Below are 26,643 nucleotides of genomic sequence, written 5' to 3'. Positions count from 1 at the left end.
CCAGTAAGAACATAACCAGCAGAGCTATTAAAACAAGAGGCCTATGGGCCACATCACTCACCTGAGCACTTTGGCAAGGGGAAAACAGAAATCAGTTCAGTATTGAAACGTTTAAATATAAATGCGGTTTTTCTTATATATTCCTATGTAAAAACTTTGATCACCCATGGGGAACATGATTTGAACAAACCTAAATCTAAACTACCTGAGGATGCTTCCATATCATGGACATCAGTGAAGAGACATAATTTGTCGAAATGCGCATCTTGTGCATCAAAATAGGAACTGTATATAATTATACATTATGACCCCTGGGTCGAGGCCTCTGCTAGTGGACTGTTAGTCTCCGAAAGTCTCTACAGCCCAGTAGCTAAGTACTTCGGTACTGGCATGAAAATACGGATATATATTAAATTGATGTGGTAAAATTTAGGAATTTATTTCAAAATCAAGAATTATCTCTCGTATGCATAGTTCTGAACCTTCGACATGAAGATGAAAATGTGAAAAGTTTACGTCAACGACAACGACGACAGACAACGGACAAATTTCGATCAGAAAAGCTCACTTGAGCCTTAGGATCAGGTGAGCTAAAAAAGGAAAGAAGAAACTGGAACACGTAATAAATTAACCGGCTAAAAAAGTCATATTTGCTCTATAATGTCGTTAATTATAACCATTTTTTATAATTTTCCTCTGACTTTTGTCCAGATAGAAAAAAAGCACAAAATGAGAGATAAGTGCATGCAACTGTTAATTGTATGCACAGATTTTCGAGTTGGTTGACGAGTTTATGGTCTATCTGCAATGACTATACTTTTTGGCTCCTTTTAATTATCCTTTTAGTTATGCGACTCTCCCTTTTTAATTTAGACAATGCTATTACTTTATGCACCATAAAGAAAGTGTACGTTGAATGTAAGACTCCAGCTTGTTTGTATAATTACTTGTCACAAAACCTCATCATCCTTTATTAGTTTCGCAACAAGTGAACCAGAAGCAAGTAAATATATGCTTAGCTATTAGATTAAGTGTAATTCAGGACTTCTAGCTGTCCCCTCACGAATGCCTCAATATGAGCATTACTACTGATTACAAGGTAATTCCAAGTAAACCAAGTAAAGACGTATAGTCTTTATTCTGAAATTATGAATTTCCCATTAGTCCATTTCCAGTTGTATCAATTTTGCACGTTTAACTTGACTTCGTCAAATATTATAGCTGCTCCTTTTTTTAATGAACAAAATGTTAGAAAAATCTTAATTAGAATGATAAAACGTGCTCCTAACTTGTTCTCCTTGCCACTTAAGTTTGTCCTTTGAAGATCATGATAAACGACTGCTATCTACGTGCATTAATACCTATCTATTACGTCTTTAGAAAAAATGCAAGACATTTATCTGTGAATGTAAAAATTATGAATATTTGAAGATAAACATCAATTTGTCTGGTTTTCCTTGTCAATTTATATATCTTCAAAAACTATTTTTCTTTTCTTTTTTTTAATGCTCGTATCATCATATATCATTATATTATAATAATATAATTTTTTTTTTCATTTCTTTAAACTTGTTATGCCAAAAACCTTGATACAAAAAAATCAAACTGACAATCTTGTTCATCATTTATCAAAAAGAAATCTAATGAATAAATAGATCCGCATTTACAATATTTTTGAAAATATACAAATAGATCTAGGTATGCTACACTATGTTATCTTGTCCTGTCGTTTAAGAACAAGATCATTATCATATAATCTGCTAGGCATATTATACAGAACTGATAGGCAGTATATGTTTTATACACCAACTTTATTTTATAGACTCAACAGCATAAAAAAAATCTTGAATGAATGATTTTTTTTCTCTCCAAAATATTCACAGCTGGGACTGTCTGTTAATATGTATAGGAAAGAAACCTGACTAAAAATTAAGATAAAGTAAAAAAATCAAGGTTCAAAATATATCATGGTGGCGTCTATCGCCGAGAAAAACCTACATAGGAGATAATCAAGAAAAAAAGCCGGTAATTAAAAGCAGAATCAAAATAGGAATGTTAGAAGATTAAAACAAAAATATGCATAATGAAAAAAATATATAAGTACTGACACATCACAGTCATCTTGTCCAAAGCAGTACGGTCATAAACTATTTATCGAACCCTTAAGTACTCCTTATTTTCTGATTTTAATATGTAACATTTATTTACAAATAAATAAGTTTCAACGAAATATGGACATTACGAACAGTAATCCAGCACAAAAGTCCATTGAAACAATACAAACTGGAAGCAGGGCAAATGCAGACCTTTAAAAAAATCAGAGGTGGGATCAGGTACCAGGGAAGAGTAATTATCCCCTGTCGACCAGTCACGCGGGTATGTTAGGGCTACACTCAGAGATATCCTACTTGCCTTTACAATATGACGTCATAGTATGCTGTATGACGTGAACTTTAGAAATAATGATTTCTTAATATCTATATTTAAAGTTTAATTTCAGGCCAAAGAAATGAATGGAATCATTCAAAACATAATATAAACTAAATCTTGTCTTTTTTGGGTAGTATAAATAGCTAAGTATTTAGCACGGGGGTTAAATACCAAGCCCATGACGTCATAACTATTGATCAAATATTTGCCGAGTGAAATAAACGTGACGAGAATTCATGTAAACAAATATTTGAATTGGGAGTTTTAAAGCATATACCGTGAATGTTATATGTGATTCACAAGGAATTGAAGATTAAGAATCAGGTACGCTGATATATTCTTATCATGTATTCTTATAATGAACACAGACAGTGCTTTGAAATCCCGATCAGCCTTTCCTCTGTCGTTCTATTACAAAAGTTCAACACTACGCCGCATACTTTGAAACATAATTTTTGTTAGTATCGAAAGCTTGTATTCTATAGTACTTGGAAAATGCTGCTAGAATCGTGTGGTTAACATGAATTGATAACAATTCCTTGATCGTATGTATAAAATGTAAAAATTTTGGTAAGGTTTCATGCGAAACTTTGGAATATTTATTTCTGTGTCGGGAGAGTAGGATTCTGGCAGCACTTTTCATGGCCCAGTAATGTTTTAACACTAAATGAAATGAATTATCTCCGGGTAGTGTTGAACTTTTCACTTTTTTATTAAGGCAATTTTTCTATTTATAGACGTCACGTAGTGGAGTGCTTCTTTTAGCGTAAGACTCAATGACGTCTATACAATGGATAATAATAGTAAATATTTTATCTAAGGCTTTTCCGATTTATCAATGTTACATTTTACGAAAAAATTCTATATTCGCCGAAATATGATCTGGGTACTGCCTTAACATACCGCGCATGCGCTCCTTGTAGTAATCGGGCAAACAAATAAATCTGTATACGATTTAGTATGTGAATGAGCATTCATGTATATTATATTTAGCCTAGAAAAGCAAAAAAAAAAAAAAAAAAAAAAAAAAAAAAAAAAAAAAAAAAAACAATAAATAAACCCTGTTTTATTGTGATATTTTCATGTGTTTCTCGCATTACATAAGAAAAAAATGAGATAATATTTTGTCTGCCAGTGACATTTAAGAAGAGTTGTTTTAAGTGGAAACGTTCCTTGTTAGATGTGACATACATATCATGTGACATATATATTTTTATAAAACAGTCCAGAGAAACAATTTACGAATGCAAAGAATACATTAGAGAGTAACAAGCAATTTTAAGGTAAATATTTTTGCTATATCAGAAACTTCATTATACTTTTAACACTGAAGCTCATTTTTCATTTTTTTTAAATTGATTTTCCCCCTAAAATTGTTTCTTGGTGTGATCATTTCACGACGTAATATTTCTCTTCACCCTACGCACAATTAGTTGGTTACTTTTTTACGTATTTACAAGATGTATAGTGATGAATTAGATATTCCAGCACAAGATTCAATTCCTTTTCTAAAATTTGATATAAGGAGATATATTTTCAGTGTTTAAGAGTTTTATATATGTCTTTTTTAATTGAGTTTTAGGGTTCTGTAAAAATATCATTGAAAATAATTTATAATACTTGTTGATACTTGTTGAATTTTACACCCCCCCCCCCTTTTTAAGTCAGGTATCCTTTTAAATAATTCAAAATAAACCCAAACACTGTCAGAAATTACAATTGGTTCTTAAATACTGTGGAATCATTTAAATTCGTGGGGTTTAATGTTCGTGGGCAAGCAAAATTTTATTGGTTCGTGGGGATGCAATTTCGTGGGCAGCTCGTTTATTTGGTGGATTTAATTAATTAGTACGTTGACAAAATAATTGTTCGTGGGGATGTAAATTCGTGGGTAAGGGTCACCCACGAAATCCACGAACATTGATCCCCCACGAACAATGATGATTCCACAGTATACAGTTTTCAAAAACATTTTCAGTACATGACTTTATATTCGGACAACCTTTCCCTTCAATTTTTTAATCTGTCAATTTAATAGTTTTTATACTTTTTATATACCTAGATTTTTTTAGATACAGTATGGAAATTGTTTGTTATATTCTGCCCGTGATGATTTGCGCAGTAATTCCTGTGCAGCCCGTATTGATGATAAGAAATGCTGGTAAGATGTACTACATATTTTCAAATTGCTTGTGTATATCGAATGTTCTGATTTTAGTCTTTACTTTAAACTTGCGTGATAATTATTCTAGAAAAGTAAATATGTAACATAAATATGTGTAAAGGAGGAATTATTTTTTTCAAAATGAGCGTAAGTGTAGTTTTTAGTAGTAGAGTTTAACCTGAATTATATGGACTATATGGTACAATTTATTTTCTGACAGACCCTGCACTTTGTCAGACACAAGAGATGCAAGGATTGTGTGCCTTGTCTGGGAAATGGAGAAATCAGCTACAGTCAGAAATGATGATAACCTGTAAAGACGGAACCATACAAGGTCAATATAACAGCGCCGTCGGAAATGCTGAACGAGAGTACGACATCGCAGGGAGGTATCTACAGGTGAACGAGACAGAATATATCGTAGGATGGTCTGTTGCCTATAAAAATCAGTACCGTGATGCTAGATCCATTGCAAGTTGGACCGGAGTATTCTACGCTACTGAAGGTATAATCAAGACTCAGTGGATAAGAGCAGCATTCCAAAACCCAGAAGATTATTGGTCGACTTTTACAACCAATCAGGACATGTTCAATAAGGTTCAATCCCATCCTTGTTTGAACAACATCAGGAACTGAATGCATGCAACATTACGATGTATACATCACTCAGCAAGGAACGATAACGCTTGACATTAGCGATTCCTTTGGCTTACAATCTTCAGAGAAACCTAAGATTTAAAATCAATCTTGTATCAATAATAATCATTTTATGGCCTAAGAAATGAATATTTTTTGTAATAATTTTGAAAACTTGAAAACGCTTTTGTTAAAATTTTGATAAGTGCTGCTCACATTCCTTCACGTTTTGTGAATCGTTTTAACAGGGACCTATATACTAACGGGATAGGCAACTCTCGCAAGTCTCGCGATATCTCGTAAGTTGCGGGATTTCGTAAGTCAATTTTAATTAAATATATCTCTTTTGCAATCAAATATTTCAGAATTAAATCTTAATTTATCTATCAAATAATTATTCAAGATTTGTTATTAGCACTGTCTTTACTCCTTATCTTAGAAGTAATTACGTTTATTTAAAAATCAGTGCGTGCCCCTGATCGGCCATATTTCCGGGAAATCGACAAATTTGGTGGTTGTTTACTGAATATCTAAATTATTTTATAATATGTGCCTTAAAATTTATTAAATATCCATTCCGATACACAAAAAGAACAGATTACATTAATTAGAAAACAAGCTTTTTACTGGGAAAAAACGTAGTTTAAAAAACTTGCAGTGTTGTGTGTGCCGTTTTGGGTAAATAAACATGGCGCTGAAGGAGTTGCCTATCCCGTTAGTATATAGGTCCCCGGTTTTAATATGTCATTTTCTTTCAATGTTAACGTTCATTTAAAGAATATTTGACTGTAAGTGAGTTGCAATACATTGTAAAAGTGCTATAGATGCTTTCTTAAACGTTTAAGCTCGCCTGCACCGAAGGTTCAGTTGAGCTTTTCTGATCAAAGAGTGTCCGGAGCCCGTCTGTTTGTCTGTGTTGATAATTTTTTTTTTTTCATATTTTCGATTTCCTCTCAAGAACCACCGATATCGTCCAAAATTTGCCACAAAGTATCCCTGAGGAAAGGGAAATTAAGTATGTTCACAGGAAATGCTGTGACGGTACATATTGTCGTTATATACCTACCCTCACTGCACATATTGTCGTCCATCGGTACATATTGTCGCCGGCGACAAAATGTACCGAGACGAGCTTTATTTTCCTCCTGCATGATGGACGACAAAATGTGCAGTCAAGCACCAGCACATATTGTCGTCGGCGACAATATGTATAGTCAAGGTCGGCATATATTGTCGTCGATGGATTGTTTTGACGAATATTTACTTGAGAAAAGAAAGAGAGATTGACAAACACACACAAGCACGGAGGGACACAGACAGCATCACTTGCAATTCTGTATTGAGAATACTTTTCGGTCAGTAAATTGTGTCCAGGATTGATGTACATTACTCTGTATTCCGAAATATCTGACGTTATCAAGGCTTTTTTTTAACGATTTTGATATTTTACGTAGCAGGAAAACGTAAAAATATCAAATCCAAAAATAAAAGCCAGGAAAAACGTAAGATATTTCGGACTAAACATTATGATATGTCAAGATACCGTTATTCTTGAGATATCTGATAAATCAGCCAATTCTTTTTTCTTGTAATATATACTTTGAGATTAAATACATCTATAAGATTGTTTTGTTTGTTTGTTTGTTTGTTTGTTTTTTGTTTGTTTGTTTGTTGTTTTTTTTTTTGTTTAGGAGTAATGATTATTTGAAAATTATTTTTTGCGTTATTTTTATATACAATCACGTGCCGATAAAATTGGTTTTGGGGTTGACATTTTCAGATCAGCTTAACTGGAAGTTGAAGTGAGTTTTTCTGATCACATTTTGTCTGTAAACTTTTCACAATTTCAGCTTCTTCTCAAGAAAATCTTCTCAGGTACCACTGTGTCAGAAAAGTTGAAACTTATGTGAAAGCTTTATTTTGAAGTGTAGATTCAGTTTTATTCAGATCATGTCCTTTGGGGGAAGGATGTGGCTACAATAGATGATCAAAGTTTTCAGAATATTCAGAAAAATTCTTTCAATTTTTTTTTTTCAAGAACTACTGGTTCAGAAGAAATGATACTTATACAAAAGCTTCATTACATAGCAGCGTTTAATTTTGAGGTGCTGGCACAAAAAAAGATCCCTCATTGCTCAATGGCCCTGAGTCTAAATGTGTAGCCCTGCGTCGGGAACTTGTGACATCTACATAAAATTGAAAAATTCTCGAGAAAAACATTATAACAACAAACAAACAAACAAAAACAAAATCGATTTTGTTCAAATCATGACCCCAGGGGTAGAGTGGGGCCATAATGGGTAATCAAAGTTTTACATAGGAATATATACAGAAAATCTTTAAAAATCTCAAAAACCAGATTAGATGTTGCATCGGCGGATGGTTTAATTTTTTTTTTTTTTTTTGCTTTGGTAAATTCTGTTTGTTTAACTTGTATATACTCACAATTTATTCCACAGATAAAATTTCATAATAAAATAATTTACTTAAAATACACCTTTACATACAAATAACTTTTTTTTGTTTGTCAAAAAAAATTCTGAACCGCATCCCTCCCCTCCTCCGTTCTGAAATTTCTAGATCCACCCAGGCCCGTAGGAGGCAATTCCAGTTGGGGGGGGGGGGGGGTGCACAGCTGTACATCTTCAGTTCAGGGCACTATCAACTACCAAAATTCTCTGACAAGCAAAACAAAAAAAAGATCATCAGACGTTTTTATTGAGGGGGCACAAGCATACAGTAGCTATGTTTTCTATAGTAATTTATATATCGACAAAATTTTTGGGGGGCACGCCCCCCCCGTGCCCCCCCCCCCCCCCGGTTCCTACGGCCATGCCACCACTGAGGAACAGCAGAACTGTAGGTCCGTCAATAATGATGTTTATATGGAAGCATCCTCAGGTAGCGCAGATTCAAGTGTTGTTTTTTTTTTAATCAAACCGGGCCTAGAATGGAGCCACAATGGGCGATCAAATATTTACATAGAAATATGTCGGAAAATTCTTAAAAAATTATCTTTTCAAAAATAGCAAAGCAATGATTAGTCATATTTATATGGAGCATTGCCGTGCATTGCCATACGACATGTTCTGATGGACGACAATATACGCAGTCAGGGTATGTACACATTGTCGCCGGCGACAATACGAACAGGACGACAAAATATACCATCACAATCACACTGCATGAAATAGCACATGAGACACGTCAGTGTGATTCACACACCAATTACATTCAGAAAACTACCAAACACAACGGAAGAAATCTTTAAGCAACAATATCTGTGGGGCGACAATAAGTACCGTGAGGGTGAGGCACATAATGTCGCCAGCGACAATATGTGCAAGTGTAACTTTTCAGCCGGCGACAATATGTACCGATGGTAGACAATATGTGCAGTGAGGGTAGGTACATATTATCGCCGACGACAATATGTACAAAACGACAATATGTACCGTCACAAATGCCCCGCCGTCTTTCAAGGAGATATGATTAAGAATTCGTAAAATCCTAGTGGCATCTTATAAAAATATCTTCTCAAGTACCTCTGAGCCAGAAAAGCTAAAACTTATTTGAGAGCTTCATTACATAATTTAGATAAAGTTTTTTTTTCATATTATGACCCCAAGGGAGTGGAGCGGAGTCAAAAGGGGTCAAAGTTTTACATAGTAATATATAAGAATACCTTTAAAATGCCTTATTTTGTCATATTAATACATGTACAGAAGCATCCTCGGGTTGTGCACATGTATGATGACCCTTTGGGTAGGGTGGGGCCACAACAGGGGATCAAAGTTATACATAGGATTATATAGGAAATGTTTGTAAAAACCTTCTCAAGAACAGCAAAGCCATGATTAGTCATATTCATACTGCATCATCCACAGGTACTGTAGATTAAAGTTTGTTCAAATCAAGACTCCGACGGTAGGGTGGGGAAGAGTAGGAGATAAAAGTTAAACATAGGAATATGTAGGAGAAGTATTTTTTTTATTTTGTTAAAACGATCTTTTTTCCCTACGAACTACAAAGCCATGTTTTATTTGAAAGCATCTGCAGGTAGTTTAAATTCAAGTTTGTTCAAATCATGACCCCTGGGGGTAGGTTGGGGCCACGATGAGTAATCAAAATTTTTACATAGGGATACAAAAGAAAGAACTTTAAAAGTCTTCTTCTCAAGAAAAGCATGATTATTCATATTTCTTTGGAGGCGCTCTCAGATATTGTAGATTATAAAAAAAAAATTGTTTGACCCATGCATTTCCGTACCTAACATGTATTTATTCTAATTCCTACCATAACCCTGTTTGCAGAGATAAAATTTGGTAAAAAAAATCCAATTGCAAGATATTGTATTCTGCTTGTAAACACTTAACAGTATAATGTATAGAACACTACAAATAAAAAGTATTACACATTCTTTTGTTGTCAAATATTAGATTGTTAAATCATCTCACAGCTTCTTTTTCTGTACAAATTGATATTTTAAATTACATTCGCGATGAAATCAGTTTTCTTCCTACGTTCAACCCTGAAATTCTACAACAATATTTTCAAGATCTTAAAATCAACTGCAGAGATTCCGCCTTTTTGAAGGTGTAGTGATAAGTAATTATATTTTCTTTACTTTTAAATTACTTACTTATCTGAAGTACTTAACGGATCCTAGGATTTATCAAAAGATGGAAAACAAATTAAGCTCGAATATTCTATTTTAAATCTAAATTTTTTCAGGTAACTTGAAATTTTATATAACGGTTTTTTATTTCGAATATTTTCTATTTCTCCATACTTGAGTAGAGAAATCTGACTTAATGGGTTTTATTCTTACAATATTAAACCTAGCTACAATATCTACATAGTGTGAAAACATTTTTTCTACATATTATGTACTTATATATAAAATATTTTAGCGTTTAAAATGTTTAACACATACTGCACTAGGATCACGGCCTATCTTTCCTGTACAAGTTAGTTGTAAAGCTGTTCCCACTTCAAACTGTCTTTCATTTGTGTCAAATTGTTCTCCAAGTATCCTCACCCTGGGTATCTCGATTATATTTGGCTGAACTGTAACAAGAAATAACATCTAATTCTTGCAATCGATGTAATTCAAAAGCCTTTATATTTTTAGCTATTCGATTGTATATTTGGATATTTTCATATCCTTCTGAATATGCCTTGATGTAGGGAAAATAAAAGTAGTAAAATGATGAATGACACAGAATTCTGAAATCGTCAGCATTCACAAGTGCAATATAATATTTTAAAAGAAAAAAAACTTTTTGATACAGCTTCGTTAATGATATGTTTATGTTTGTTGACAAAACAAATTGTATCAATGGTAATGTTGCAATTTCAGCAATGATAATTCTTGTTTGAAGTCAGTTCACTTCTTGTGTTATTTACATGCATTTAACACAAGCTTATCTGCCTGTTTACAAACCTCTATAATCAATCTTTACTGGATCTGATTCTTGTTCAGGGATCATATCTGAAGTACTATCTAAGCCACTCATTTTACACCTGTATTCTTTAAAATCATCTGGACATCTCACGTTTTCTTTTGTAAAAGGTAATCTGAGTTCCGCTGCAGAAGGTGGTTTAAGAGATTCTGTTGCTGTTGTAAAGTTAAGTCTCGATACGTTATCTCTTCTTGAAAATTGTTTGAATTCAGAGTAATATAAACCACATTTTCGAAAAAGATGGAAGTTCCTCTGCAGTTGTATAAAATACAATGTCTTGACCTTTGATGGATTGTTTAAGGAGCAGACTATAGTCAGGTCAACCTCTTCAATGTCTACTGTCTGTGGTACAACCTGAATCTGTAGGTTCTGCGATGATGCTAAAAAATACATACGAGACAAATGGGCCTTGAGATTCACCTGAGTAATTGATTCTTTCCTGAAGCAAACATCGCTCACCTTAAATTAGGACTCAAGATTTATATAAAGTAAAATAAACCTTGCTAAGAACTTTATCATCATTATTTTATTCATGCAAGCATGAATATGATAATTTCTGTTAAAGATAAGTATAGATTGATATAAGGAGATAGTGTATGGCATGTAGGTTCAAAAGTAAATTCAAACAATACAAAACGGGCATAGAGTTTGCATAGACCTCTAAAACATCAGAGGTGGGATCAGGTGCCTTGGAGCATCGATATCCCTTGCTGACAGGCCATACTCGCCTTCAAATCAAGAAAAAAAATACTCCTAATTTAAGCTTATAATTGGCACTATTTTTAGTAATATCTAAAAATTAATATCACAGACCCCCGCATTTAATTTTCTTTTCTGAATATATAAAATACATTTAATCATTCTTCTTCAATTCAGTAAAATGGCATTACTTTCAAATGATATTTTGGCTTGTTAAATTTTTAATTCCAGAAAAATGAAATTTTTTGAGTGCAAAAAGGTCAAAGAATTGAACATGCGGAGTAATTTGGAAAAATTTACGTTGTCAGAAATTTAATGTGTCTATTAAAGATGAAATGAGACTGTGTTTGTTCCCATAATTTATTTGAATAAAAAATATTGGAGGAAAAACTTTAAAAAATTGACTTATGTATAAGACGTATTTACAGTGCAAAAAGGTCAAACTAAATGCTCTGTAGCGCCAAAAGAAGCGCATTGACCCCCATATTTTTGTTTTGATTTTTAATTAAGCTATGTAAATAAATTCTAAAAATATACTTGATAAAAAAAATTCTCATTACTTTTGATGGCAGGATCCAACCTCCTTAATCTGTACGAAGAAAAAACTTATTTGTCCATCCAAATATCTTTTTCGTCCAAACAAAATCCATTACAGTAAAACACGCTTATAGTGAACACGCCTATAATGAATTGTCGCTTATACCGAAGTGATTTTCATTCCTCATGACTTTAAAATTTATTGTTAACTTAACGGATAAAGCGAAATACGCTTATAACGAAACATAATTGCCCATCCTTGGTACTTCGTTATACGCGTGTTTTACTGTACCTAATTTGCTTTATTTTCCCAAACAATGATATTTTTTTTTTCTGGGCTTTAACAGCACAATACTATTTATATTCCGTATTTATAAAAGTTATGGCCTTCGTGGATTCTTAGAAATTTGTCAAAGTTATTAAGATTCTAAATTTACAAAGTGTATAACCTTGCAAAATATAAAAAAAAAAGAAGAAAAAAATAAAGGTATTTGCTTTCAAGGTCATTATAATGACCCAGGAATTTTCGAAATGCTGACTTTGATTGAGACTGTTGAAAGCCCTGATGCATCAACTTATTTGTCAGTATCCTGCTTTTTCAAAGTATATTGTATACAGAGCATGCTCTATCGTTCCGAATAAGTTTTGAGACTTACACACTCTACGCTGGTGATTGTAGAATTTCATTACATAAATACATGAAAGAAGTGATCGATTCGGAGGTGATCCCGTTTGTCAATACTAGTAGTTTAGTTGGTAACTGGCAATAAACGTTTATAATTAGTAAAATATCAGAATATGAAACGGATAAGAAAGAAAAATTAAGATAACAATTTGATCCAGTATGCACTGTTACCTACCTATTGTATGACTTTTGTTCTGTGCTGAAAACTCAATAGGTATATAAAATATTATATCTGAAGATAAGGACCAGTTATCAAGCTCAAATGTTCATTGAAACGTTATAAAGAATACAAAGAAGCAAACACGGACCTTTAAAAAATCATCAGAGGTGGGATCAGGTGCCATGGAGGAGTAGGCATCCTTTGCCGACCGGTCACACCCACTGTTGCTCACTGGCATGATTGGGCAAACGGAAAATCCGTAGACAATTCAGTGTGAAAATAAAAGCCTAACAGTTTGAATGAAAAAAGACTGTTGCAATCACTATTGAAATAACAACTATTACTGAAATAATTATTTCAATAGTGGTTGAAAGTGCACTAAAAAAAAAAAAAACAACAACAACACCATATTATATCCACTATTGAAATAACGAGCACAACTGAAATAAAATGTAATTTTTTTCAATAGTGGTTGTGAGAACATTTCAAAAACAATATCAGATTGTGATTATTTCAATGAAGAATTATATTTTAAAGTGGTTGCAACGTGGTTTTGAAATGCATTCTTAGTCACTATGAAATTATATATAATAACTTAAAAAGTGAACGTATTTAAATAGTGGTTGCAACCTGAGTTTGGTTTTGAATGCATTCTTATCCACTATAGAAATAATGATATCAAAAATGGTCGATGTTTCGATTGTGGTTGCAACAAACGTCAGTCAACATTCGACCTAACGATAGATTGTTTTTGCTAACAAGGTCATTGTATCGACCATAAAATTTGCGAATTTCTAATAAAAAGAGACTGTTGTATTATCTACTTGTTTGTCAGTAACTTGCTTCGTTTTAGAAATTGTTCTTAAATAGAACATGCTCTTACATATCGAATCAACTGGGGGACATAAACTCCATATGCAGGTGATAATGGTATTGCTACATAAATAGGGAAGAGTACGAAAGAAATATTGAAGTCTTCACGTTTATAATATTTTTGTTAGTTTGCCATTAGTGTCTTCCTCTAGTAAAATATCCAAATAGCTATAATAGATCTAAACACATGTTACGCTCTTATATTACCTTTAATTGCGTGTTATTCCAGTGTTCGTCGGAAAAACACAAGAGAATTTAAGGCTGAAAACCAAACCTTGTATCACTCTAGCTGTTGAGATGGGGGTTCATTATTCAGTGGGAGTCATTTTTTATAGGTTGCACGTGTAGAAAATTAACCCCTAGGGCTCTTTTTCTACAACAAATTACATGGAGGTCATTTTTCAACGTCGAAAAATGACCCTTGGTCATTTTTGTAAGGGGGTCATTATTCGTCTTTACACCGAGACTTCATTTTATCGTGGACAGATAGAGTATCATTATACTGAGTCATTACTTTTTCTTTTTACTTAAATAGGAAATTAACTTCACGAGGACAAAGAAAAAATTAAACTGAAGACAGAAAAAAATACATCATTAAGAATGCAGACTTTAAATAATGTACTTACCAAAACGATACACAGAAATCTGAAGATAACATGAAAAAACACAGCAAATAAAAGACCGTGATATGTGCATTGTCCTAGCCATTATCCCTTTAAACGTCCTTGTTTTACATAGGTGTGGTGTGCATCGTATAACAAGGTTTTTTTTTTTTTTTTTTTTTTCAGTACACATGAGTACACACACGTTCGAATTACGAGCAGGTACAATGGGCTTGTTTTACATTGACCTTTACCTGAATCCACCTTATTCTGAGATGAATCGATATTATAACTGTTTTTAAAATCATATTTTGTATTGTATACAGAAGAGAGAGCTTTTATTATATCTTGTAAATAAGAGAATAAAAATAAATTAAATGTGATATAACCACACTTATTCTTCAGTTTTGATCGATATTTTATAGTCCAATAAGATTGAAAATGAATACACCTTATATATAGACACACTTGTACAGTAATGTACTTGGATGACAGAGCCCGTTGTAAATCTCAAAAATTCAACTTTCTTGCTTCCCCCATAAATGCATATTACGTCAATGTAGAAAGTAAATCGTTATAGGCGGCTAAATTTACATAATTCTGTTATAAGGAAGTTTCTCTGCACTTCATTTATTACTACATAAACCTTTCTTATTTTGTAATTAATATCATTCTGTGGAATAACTTTTAGTGATAATAGTATAGTTTGCACTGGTGGAATGAAAACGCCCATCGAAATTTAAAATGTAAAAACACTAAACAGTTCTTCAGCCACGCAATCAAACCCAGCGATCATATCACAAAAATGTAAACCTTATGAACATCTTATTTTTACAGTTCTCTCGTATTCTCAGGTGAAAGTCTGAGTTTTTGTTCAAGAGCAACAGGCTAACAGTTGTGCATTTTCAAACGTAACAAAATCCTTATTTTTTTCCTAATGTAAAAAAAATATATCAAAAAGTACTTAAATATAATTTCAAGAAAATCAAATACTTTTTCAGTACAAAAGTTATGAATTGGTGAATGAAACTGTTCATCCCAACCAATTGTTGCCGAGCGGAGAACATGAACATTTGATGGAAGGTGCATACAGCGCTACTTTTCAGGAAAGTAATTTCAGCTAGAAACGTATTACAACAAATTGTTTTAAGCACATATTCTCGGTTTATATTTATGCACATATGCATAATTTGATGCATAAAATTTCTGGTCAAGAGCATTCTTCTGGGAAAATTCAAGAAAAAGAGCTAGAAGATTTTCGGGTCAAAATATCTCTCATTCTTGACAGTAGCGTACAGTTTTAAACAAGTAGCTCATAGGCCACATCACTCACCTGAGTCACAACGCCCCTGTAATTCATCATCAGCAAAGGACAAGGTATGGTAACGGCCGACTCTGGCCCCTTATTTGAAGAAAAATTCAGAACACAGTGAAATTTGTGATAGTTTGTAGTTAAGAACTTAAAATTATGCTTGTATTAAAACCAATAATAATTTTGATTCAAAGCTTACACAGAGGCAACAAGAGGGCGCGGAAGTGAGATATTTTCTCGAATCCTCAATTCTAGTGGAATGTCGTCAAATTTGAGATACTTTTCACTTCGGGAAACACAGAGCACAAGCTTGCCTATCTGAGATTTGATTCACAAGATGCATCTGATACTAGCGTATGAAATATATAAATTTGGTAGATAGACTACCTTGTGCTCTATGATTTCTAAAATAAATTGTACCATAAAATCGATGAAAAATTGCATATAAATGATAAAATTCGGAATTTGACATATTTTTTGATCTTCCTGTGACCTCCCATAACTTAGAACCAATACTCATTTTGTAACAGGGGTGAAAAGTGGTTTTCAATTGATAAACTGTTGCATTATTCTAAAAGACACCAAACCAGGGGTCAAAGAGGGGTCCTAGTCTATCTTGTCCTTTCTTCTCCTATGTATTCATATGCAAAGCTTTGATCGCCTGTTCTATCCACACCCTATCCCAAGAGTAATGTTTTGAACGAAATTGAATCTAAACTATCAGAGGATGCATCAATATTTTTTTTAATTTCCACATTTCAACATCAACATAACAATACAGGTACATGTATACATAATATAAACATTGCGGAGTTTTACTAAAAATTTACTTACTGTTTCTATCTTCTCACTCTTTCCATGACAGTATCACCTATATGTATACATAATATAAAAAAAATATGTATATTCCATATATATAGAAGGATACAATGTTTACAAAGGTTAAAAGAAAAATAACAAAGCAAAAATTGCGATGATTCTTTAAAACTGACACATATATCTGTTTTTTTCCCCCAAATATATTGTATAAAAATGATCATCTCTTTTTGAACGGAATGTCCTCCATATTTAATGTAAACAAATATTTTTCAAATACATAGTACTTACACATTATATTTTTAACTTTGTTAAAAATGAAAGGTTTACAATTTCTATATTTTTGGTATACAAGCAAGATGATGACATTTAAAGCTATGTTTCTTTACCAGAAATGCCTAATATAATAGGGATTGGTTCTAGATTAATATTTTTCCAGTTTTTTTCTGTAAAATACATTCTTCTTAACAGTCCCATATTCCCTTAACAGGATGACAATAATAAAAAAGATGTTTCAAAGTTTCCTGCTCAAGATTACAGAAAGAACATGGTGGGCTAAATAATGTCAGATAAAAACAATAATTTACAAGTTCCAAGGATTCTATGTATGATTTTGTAATTGAACCTTTTGAAGTTTGGGTCTTTAGATATGTATTTTAAATGTGTAAAAAGATCTTTCCAGTTAAAGTCATCTGCAAACCTAAATCTCTTGTCCATGTTGTAACACATACAGGTTGATTATAACGCTTTGATAAAAAAAAAGTTGTATAATGATTTACAGCTAGAACCATCACGACAAAGAAACTGAATATGTGTAGGAATAGATAATCCAATAATTTATGTTCTATATTGTTTAACTTCAGTCCATTTTTTTTAAATGGAAAGTCTGAGTGCTTCATAATTAGTAAATAGGATCCTAACATCATAATTAATGGATATACTATTAAAAGAAAACAAATTGCCTTCGGTATCCAATAGATCAGACACAATATGAAACCTTTTGCATATAATTGTTTGTATAAAACAGATTTATTTTGTAGCAGATGCTTCCATCTTTATAAGACTAATCGTGGCTCTGCTGTTCTTGAAAACAGAAACTGAAAGGTATCTGCCACCCTACCCTAGTTGGATGACTAGTCGAAGCTACACAATTTCAATTCCACATTGTGGCCAAACCCTATCACTAGGACTCATGGTTTGAACAAATTTGAATCTTTAGTACCTGTGGACGCTTCCGTTTCAATATGAGTAATTGTGATTTTGCTGTTCTTGGGTGGATTTTTAAGATTTGTTTTCTATATATTTCGAAGGCAAAGATAAATATAACGAACAGTGACTAATCTCAAAAAATCCATAAGCAATATAAATATGTGAAGAGGGCATAAAACACGGACCCCTGGAAGTTCCAGAGGTTGAATCAGGTGCCCTGGAGGAATAAGCATCCCCTCTTAACCAGCCACACCCGCTGCGAGCGCCCAAACACAGATCAGCTGCAGGCAGATAGGACTATCCGCAGACAATCCGCATAACAATTGGGATGAAACAAGTCAGCCGAAATATGACCCAGCGATAGGGAATAATTGGTCATTATAAAGACCATACAATTTACTAAATGTCGTCATTAAACGAGGCTGCCGAAATCCAAACTTCGACCCCCTTGTGACTAATCTACCTCAGGGTCATTATTTGAAAAAAAAAACGAGTTAACACTACTTGAGGATTATTCCATATCATTATATGTCTAATTGTGGGTTTATTCTTCATAAGAAGAAGATTTTTTTTTTTTCTATTTAGTCCTATGTAAAAATTTCAACCCCCATTGACGCTTAACCATATCCTCGGTGGTCATGATTTAAAAAAAGATTTTACATTACATGAGGATGATTTCATATATCCGTATGATTAATTATGGCTTTGTTATTCTTGAGAAGAAGATTTTTCCTATATATTCATTTATAAAAATTTATTCTCTGTCGTGATCCTTTGACCTTACCCCAAATGGTAATGATTTGAAGAACAAATAATCTACACTATCTCAGGATGCTTTTAAATCATTATGACTAAATTCTGGCTTTGCTGTTCTTGAGTAGAAGATTTAAAAATATATATATATCTTCTTATGTCAAATTTTCATTCCCCATTATGGCCTCATACTTCCCCCTGGAGGTCATTATGTGAACAAATTTGTATTTCACCATGTTATGAAGGTTTCAAATTAGTTTTAACTTTTTTAGCCGTGTGGTTCTTCAGAGAAGCAAATTTTGAAATATGCTTCAGGTTTTTCACTAATTCATAATTATCTCCCCTTGAAAAGGGCATGTCCCTTCCTTGGACAAACTTTCTCTTACTCAAGGATGCTTTGTGGCATATTTGGTAGAAATTGGTCGAGTGTTTCTTTACAAGAAGTCAAAAATGCAAAAAGATAACAAATAGACAGAAGGACGATCAGCTACAGATAGACGCCAGACAGAATGTGGTCCGAAAATCTCACATGAGCTTTCAGCTCGGGATAGCTAATCATTATGTGACTTTTAAACAGTCTCCTTTAAATTCATCATTTCGCAAGTTCTATGGTCGATACTCCAGCAAATATTGTTCATCGTTAAATCGAATGTTTGCCGACATTTTATACTAATCGTCTAGCTCTTTTTTACTCACTGACTCGTCTGTTTGTTTTCCCGTTAGTCCGATCATGAAAAGGAGCACACGGCGGGTCGGTTGTGCCCATTCTAAAGGGAATGCTTACTCCTCTATGGTACCTGACCTCATCTCTGATGTTTTTTGTTTTAGAGATTCGTATATTCTATGCTTCCGGTTTGTATTGTTTGAATGGAAGCTTGAGCTTGAATACTGTTCGTTATTTCATTATTTCATGTTCAGTTCTGAATAAAAATATTGCAAAATACAGTCCTATAGACTGTGGAAAATGTATATAATCACTAGGGATGGGTATTGCCAAAAATTCTGCATCGCGATAAAACACGATTCCCCCCAAATTATCACGATCACATATTTTATGAGTAATTTTTACAATGATTTTGAATATATATATTCATAATATATTCATAATTCTTCCTAAAGGTATGCTGGAAACACATAGCTTAACTTTTTTTTCTTTCTTTAATTTACATAATATTCATCATTTAGCATGCGAGATTGCTAGTATGTCGTTCTTAGAACAAATTAATAAACAAATTTCTGAATTATGTACCTATGTGTCGGTATTTCAGCCTCTATATCACGATACGTATATAATGCTATACCGAAAATAATCGCACATCCCTTTCTATCGCAAAAAAAAAAAAAACAAGACAAAACAAAAAAAAAAAAACAAAACAAAAAAAAAAAAAAACCAAACAAACAAACAAAACCAAAACAAAAAATTAAATAAATTAAAAATAAAGCCAATACCTTACGAGGAAATACTTTTACTATTGAACTTCACTGATTATTATAAGTTTGGAAATGCTATTTCATAACTATATCCGTCTTACTCGTGGCGCAGTGGTTAAGTGTCCGCTCTAGAATTGCGGAGTAAGGATATGATCCTTACGTATCGGGTTCAAATCCACTGCAGGACGAAGTGACCGGTCCTTCGAATAAGACTGTATAAACCGAGGTATCATGTCGCAGTAGGTGTAAGCACTAAAAAAATGCCTCACTGCTCAATGACCCTGCGTGTAGAGCATAAGTCAAAATTTACAGCGATCCACGGGCAAGTGGTGGCATCTCTATATGAGTGTAAAATTCTCGACATGACGTTCAACAAACAACAAACAAACAAATCTATTGTCTGCTTATGATACATGTATGTATACATCTACATGTAATCTCTTCTTAGCTCCTTCTTGTCTCTGGTTGTTCTTCCTAGTCACCGGGTGATTTTATCTTATTTATTCATTTATGAAGGCCCTCTGTGGATTTCAGGCATTAATTCAATCTTCACGAAACATTTTGATATTCACCTGTGAAATAAAATAGATTTGATATATACAGCTTCTATAAACACTACTAACATTAAACAAATTAACACTGACTAAGTGTGTATTTCTCTTTATATAACGAAATTGCCAGTTGCCTTGTTTCAAGTACTAAACAACGGATGTTTGAACATTTTTTGTGTGTTTTGCAATATTCAGTTTTTCATTATATATCGTTTATCAATCATATCCTTAAAACAAACAATTTCCAAGGAAAAATGTACCCTTGAAATGTTCCAAGTTAAAAATGTTTACTGTAAAAAGACAAAAATATAAATATGTATATAGACTTTGCAGTTGAATTGAAAACAATGCAATAATGTTAAAATATTAAAATAAAAAACATTTTATTATTGAGGAAGACAAAATTTTGTTACGTAGTCGTTCTCGTAATATAGCCAATATGTTCAACATAATAAAAAGAAATGAAGTTGATATTTACTTTTTTGATTTGTATCAAGATCCTGATATTGATCTTCATTGACCTTTGTGACGTTCTGCATGACGTAATCTTTATTTCTGGTATCAAAAACATAGTTAAAAGGATTAGTATTAAACTTACGACAAAGCTTTATGAGTTTAAGTCGACTTTTCAATCATTAACATCCCTTACTTATGTAGCAATATAGTCTTATCACCTGCATATGGGTTTTATGTCTCCCAGGCCAAATGGTTCAATACGCAATAGCATTCTCTACGCACGAATAATTACTAAATCTGGGCAAGCTATTGCCAAACAAAAAAGTTGATAAAACAAGAATATCAGCAATTTTGTTTAAAGTCATCACTTTGCAAGATTTATGGTGGATGCAAATACAATCTATCAGTCAGTTAAATACTCAGGTTTTTCATTAAGATTGTTAGGTCATTACTTACATATGTAATCGTCTACGGATTTCCCCGTTATTTCCCGATCATGCCAAGGATCACAGGGCGGTCGGCACGGGATGCTCACTCCTCAATGGCACCCGATCCCACTTCTGATGTTTTAGAGGTCCGTTTTGCTCTTATTTTTTTTTTGCATTCGTTGAATGGAATTACGAATTGTATTACTGTTTGTTATCTCCATATTTCATTATTTTCTAATAAAAATAATGAGTATGGACATTTTTGGTTGGGTGAACTTCTACAACTTTCAGCGACTATGGAAAAGGAAGTGCGGAAACAATGTTGTGCAAAAATGAAATAACTATTACAAACAAATGTTACAATTTAATCAACCAAAATGGTTATTGAATACATTCGATACTGCATTTTTTTAATGGTTCAAAACAAAAAATATTACATAAAGTATTATGTTACAATTGCAAAAATACCAAACGCCAAATACTACTTAAGGATTTTATGTTCTGTAAATATGAACCATGGTAATTCTGACCCCTTGAAAATAATATATTTACTCTGGTAAGTAGGTTTTAAACTTGGCTCGAGCTTCAGCCCAAACTCTAGCTCGAAAGAGAAATTTAGAGCCAACCTCCAAATAATTTGTAGTTATAAAACTTGTCATCAAATTCTGACTGCAGAAATTTGAAGTCGAGCTCGTGCTCGAAACACATGTGGTGCAGAAAGCTGGAGTAAGCTTTGTAAAAAGTAAGCATTACTCAGACAAATGAGATACTAGGAACACAATCCTCAAAATTTTCGAGATAGAGCCAATGTAGGGTGTTAGGAATGAATTGTTAAAAATAGCATATAAAATGAATCCAACCTGGCAGTTGAGCCCCTCCTTAATTTATTTTGCACTATAAAATAACTACACAAAATAAAGCTATTTTATGAATGTATCCCCCCCCCCCCCCCAGTGAATACGTCTTATGACCTTTTTTGGCTTAATTAATTAAGGAACAGACTCTTAGCATCGGGGAGGGCCCCCGAACCTTATTATAAATCTATAAGAAAAGAAGAGAGAGAAATAAAACTAATACAACTTAAAATTAAAGTCATGACACTTTCCCCGTCATGTCAGCTCAAGTATGCAATAACGTCATATGCTATTATGATGTCATATCTAGGTAGTTCAGAGAAGTTGCTGCAGTTGGAACAGTTTGATATATTACGGACAGCCTTATCCTAGCCGCGAAACACTAACAATAACAGAGTTCGTGCCCTGTTTACAAACACACGTGTTTGACGTGATTTTATGAAGAATGTCGTTTAATTCTTAGAAATGTAAGTTATATATATATATATATAAAGCACTAAAAATGACCAACTACACGAACAATAATAATTGTCAAATTTTCGGGACGACCTGTCCCTTCCTCAGGACAAAGAAAAAAGTTAAGGAGTCATAAAAACAAAGGAAATAGAGAATATACAGTATTGTTGGTTTTTAGTGCTTTATGCTTTATATATATATATATATATATATATATATATATATATATATATATATATATATATATATATATATATATATATATATATATATATATATATATATGTTCCTTGTTTTTTGACCAGACAGGTTGAATTGAAAACATGTCATTTAATAAAAAAAATAACAAATATTAAACTTGTACAAATAATGGGGGTCAGAAAAGACTAGAAAACATTGACAGTACAAAGAGTATCTTCAATAAGTATTATGAAATCTGACCCCCCAACAAACATAACATAAAATTACATTACATAGGGGCATTAGTGTTTCACAAACAAATCTTGTTAAATTTAGATATCACCCAAGATTTAATGTAAAAGTAAAAATTCAATTATTGAGAATATTATTTCTATGTTTCTTTATTTGTTAAACTTTTACTGCTAGTCCTTGTTTGAATCCTGAACTTTCCAAACCAACACGTTCGACCCAAGACTCAACTCACATCCATCTGGGATAGTAGGGATTTATTTAGAGTTAACAAGTTTTGAGGATTTTCTTTTATTGAAAATATCATTCTTTTTCTGTATAGTGAGTCTTTGATTAAAGATTATCCAGTGTAAAATATATATGAACAGATGTGCAAATCTGAAGCTCGGTCTTCGGAAAAAAGCGTTGCCCGCGTGGCGCAGTAGTTAGAGCGTCTGCTCTAGAGTCGCGAAGTAAGGAGTTGATCCTTACGTCGCGGGTTCGAATCCCACTGTGGGACGTGGAGACCGGTCCTTCGGATGAGACCGTATAAACCGAGGTCCCGTGTCGCAGTAGGTGCTGGCACGAAAAAGATCCCTTACTGCTCAATGGCCATAAGTGCCGAGTATAGGACAAAATTTGCAGCTCTCCACCGGCAATGGTGGCGTCTCCATATAAGTGAAAAATTCTCGAGAGGGACGTTAAACAACATACAATCAATCAATCAATCGGAAAAAAGCAGTGTGGACAAGGAAGAAGCAAGAAGGAAAGAAAATAAAAAAAATCGTAGCTATAAGGGGAAAATAAAATATATGTTAGAATACTGAATAAAGACTCCAAAACATGTAAAAACAGTGCCGTATTTAGTTAGTTATGTAATGTAGCTATACACGTCTAAGGCATTATAAATCTTAAGGATTTATTTAGAGAATTCCGGTAAATGAATTCACATAGTGATGTGTCATGTATGAAATGCATTATTTAATCGTTAGAATGAACACACTGCAAAAAATATGGAATGTAGGATGTAAATAGGAGTGTTAGTATAAAATATTTCGAAAGTTAATTTCCCTGTCACGTTTGTATAGCTATGAAATGAGTTTCAATTTCCTTGTAACTACTTGTCTTCCATTAAAGGTGACGTATGTATCATGTGATCATAAATTACTATATAAAGCACTCCAAGGTACAAGATACACGTGAAACAGTAACCAGCAGATGAAAAGGTAAATAATTTGCTATTGCAAACGTTTAATGATAAATGTATCCTTGAAGTTTAGTTGTTGTCTAAATTTTATTTATTTTCAAGAATTTGTTTCGCTGGCATTATTTTACCTTTCAATTTGCTTTCTAAACACTGTTTAAGAGTTTAATATGAATATGTTATGTAAATGTTTTGTTTTGTTTTTGGATTTTCCCTTCAATAAAATGTCTATAAAGACATTTGATGCATGTTGATTCTATTCAAGCTATAAATTTTTACCTCCCAACAGTTTTCCCTTATTTTCAAGCCAGAAATCCATTATTATTGCCGCTTAATTATTTACATTGTTAGAGCTTAATATTTGAATGAAAGTTTATAACTTTTATAACTTATAACTTTTAAAACATTTTTTTTTTCTGTACAAGACTTTTTATCCGGAAAGAGGGTAATTCAAATTTTTTTTTAATTTCTTGGCATTCGCAGGTTTTAGTCTTAAATATCACAAGATAAATGTACTTTTTATTCAAAAAAAAATTGCTAGCTATAATTATTCAAATGCACAAGAGATAACGTCTTGATTAGAAAACATATACATAAACCGATGTTTTGGATTTTCAGGAATATAATGTCATATAATGTAAAATTTGACTGTATGATATTAGCATTTACAAAATTTGAAAAAGAAATTTCCATTTTATTCCAAAGTTTATTACTTGTTGAGAAAATGACTAAAAAAAATAGCCTCAATTATAACTACTCATTAAATGAATTAGGTATGGTAAATTTCCAAATTTCTGACTTTTTAAACATCTCCCAGCAGTTTTTCCCTGAACATAATTTATATCAATAAACTAAACTACATATATATTTTTTTAATACAGTATGGCTATTGTTGGTACTTTTCTGCCTTTGTTGATTTGTGCAGCATTTTCCTTGGTCAGAATTGCTGGTAGGTTTTCATTAATGTGTAACTGTATGTAACTGTTACTGATAACGATTCTTTGCTACTTCGCCTTAAAAGTTTATAGGTATTCTTTTTTTGACAAGTCCTTGTTTTTACTTTTGTGACAATAATTCTAGATTACTATATATAGATAAATAGATATATATATATATATATATATATATATATATATATATATATATATATATATATATATATATATATATATATATATATATATATATATATATATATATATATATATATATATGTTTGTATGTATGTATGTATGTATAAGTATGGGAAGAGTTTACCTTGAAGCATTTTTTCTCTCAAGCAACAGCAAACTGCCAGTCGAAAGAGATGAAAGGCCTGTGTGCCTTGTCTGGGACGTGGCGAAATCAGCTACAGTCAGTAATGACTATAACCTGCAAAACAGGAACCATACAGGGTCAATATAACAGCGCCGTCGGAAATGCTGAACGAGAGTACGAACTAGCAGGAAGGTATCAGCAGGTGAATGAAACGGAGTATATCGTGGGATGGTCTGTTGCCTATAAAAATCAGTACCGTGATGCTAAATCCATTGCAAGCTGGACAGGAGTGTTCTACGCCGCTGAAGGTACTATCAAGACTCAGTGGATACTTGCGTCATACAAAGATCCGGAAGATTACTGGAGGACCTTTACAACCAATCAAGATACATTCAGTAGGGTCCAAACCCATCCTTGTGTACAGAACAACGTGAAATGAAAATAATGCATGCAACATTAATGATCATTTTATGCCTCTATATATGAAGTATGATATTATTTTATTCTATTAAAACATGATTCGTCATTTTCTTCCTAAATAAAACACAATTAAACAGTTTACAGTGGTTAGTTATGATCTTGGCCGTTGGAAGCGATCTGGCAAAATTTTGATATGTACTTCGAGTAATTATCACAAAAGTTCTTCCGAGGAAAGCGGACCTGTGTGTAACATGATAGCAATGTTTATTTACAGATAATATACTGTTAATATGAATATGACCCAATAAAATATAAAGGTGCAACTACTAATTATAAAAGTTAAAGTTTTGACAAGTGACTAGATAAAGACATGCAACTTTTTAAGATCATAAACATGTTTAATGATTTGTGATTTCTCCAGTATATAGGATCGATTAGGATTTATGATTTATCGACAAACGTAAGATGGAAAGTCATTTCTTTTGTTGAATTTTAAGACATATTTTGGTTTTGAATGTTTTAAAAGACTTTATTTCTGATTAAGAGAATATAAGAGATGAACAAGCTTTCATAATTTTCATAATGTAAACATTATTAATTTTCATATTTTTTTTTACATGCATGGTGTCGCTCCTCATTCGTTTAAATTTTCAGTTGTCAAGGATTTACTTTTATTCATCTTTTTAGCTCACGTGAGCCGGAGGCTCAAGTAAGCTTTCTTGATCAAAATTTATCCGTTATCTGTCTGTCTGCCGTCGTCGTTGTCGTTTGTTTGTTTGTTTGTATGTTGTTTAACGTCCCTCTCGAGAATTTTTCACTTATATGGAGACGCCACCA

At 32.7% G+C, this 26,643-nt stretch overlaps 4 protein-coding genes across 4 annotated transcripts in view; 2 read left to right on the top strand and 2 right to left on the bottom strand.

Annotated features, from left to right (window-relative positions):
- Positions 1-26,643, bottom strand: part of LOC133195760 (uncharacterized protein K02A2.6-like) — a 410,189-nt gene that overhangs the window by 139,992 nt on the left and 243,554 nt on the right. The window lies entirely within an intron of this gene.
- Positions 4,504-5,236, top strand: LOC133195755 (streptavidin-V2-like). Its single transcript, XM_061331681.1, has 2 exons — positions 4,504-4,591; positions 4,815-5,236. Exons 1-2 carry the CDS (start codon positions 4,510-4,512, stop codon positions 5,228-5,230), a joined length of 498 nt encoding a protein of 165 aa, XP_061187665.1. The 5' UTR covers positions 4,504-4,509; the 3' UTR covers positions 5,231-5,236.
- On the bottom strand, positions 10,140-11,088 carry LOC133195162 (uncharacterized). Its single transcript, XM_061331025.1, has 2 exons — positions 10,677-11,088; positions 10,140-10,300 (listed from the first exon to the last, which is right to left on the bottom strand). Exons 1-2 carry the CDS (start codon positions 11,086-11,088, stop codon positions 10,140-10,142), a joined length of 573 nt encoding a protein of 190 aa, XP_061187009.1.
- Positions 25,015-25,945, top strand: LOC133194687 (streptavidin-V2-like). The gene is made up of 2 exons (XM_061330591.1): positions 25,015-25,078; positions 25,410-25,945. The coding sequence occupies exon 2, from the start codon at positions 25,436-25,438 to the stop codon at positions 25,823-25,825; it is 390 nt and encodes a 129-aa protein (XP_061186575.1). The 5' UTR covers positions 25,015-25,078; positions 25,410-25,435; the 3' UTR covers positions 25,826-25,945.

Source organism: Saccostrea echinata, unplaced genomic scaffold (assembly GCF_033153115.1).
Source record: "Saccostrea echinata isolate AGI-Se365-2 ecotype Australia unplaced genomic scaffold, CSIRO_AGI_Sech_v1 ptg000029l, whole genome shotgun sequence".
In the NCBI taxonomy this organism is placed as follows: domain Eukaryota; kingdom Metazoa; phylum Mollusca; class Bivalvia; order Ostreida; family Ostreidae; genus Saccostrea; species Saccostrea echinata.
Note: the sequence above shows the minus strand (reverse complement) of the source record. Positions and strands in the feature narration are given on the sequence as shown.

Bases quoted from the DNA above. Each gene is read 5' to 3' on its own strand.
- LOC133195755 (XM_061331681.1), top strand. From the start codon at position 4,510: ATGGAAATTGTTTGTTATATTCTGCCCGTGATGATTTGCGCAGTAATT. The intron at 4,592-4,814 runs GTAAGATGTACT...ATTTTCTGACAG, and splicing joins ATTGATGATAAGAAATGCTG to ACCCTGCACTTTGTCAGACA.
- LOC133195162 (XM_061331025.1), bottom strand. From the start codon at position 11,088: ATGTATTTTTTAGCATCATCGCAGAACCTACAGATTCAGGTTGTACCA. The intron at 10,301-10,676 runs GTTTGTAAACAG...TTCTTGTTACAG, and splicing joins AGTAAAGATTGATTATAGAG to TTCAGCCAAATATAATCGAG.
- LOC133194687 (XM_061330591.1), top strand. From the start codon at position 25,436: ATGAAAGGCCTGTGTGCCTTGTCTGGGACGTGGCGAAATCAGCTACAG.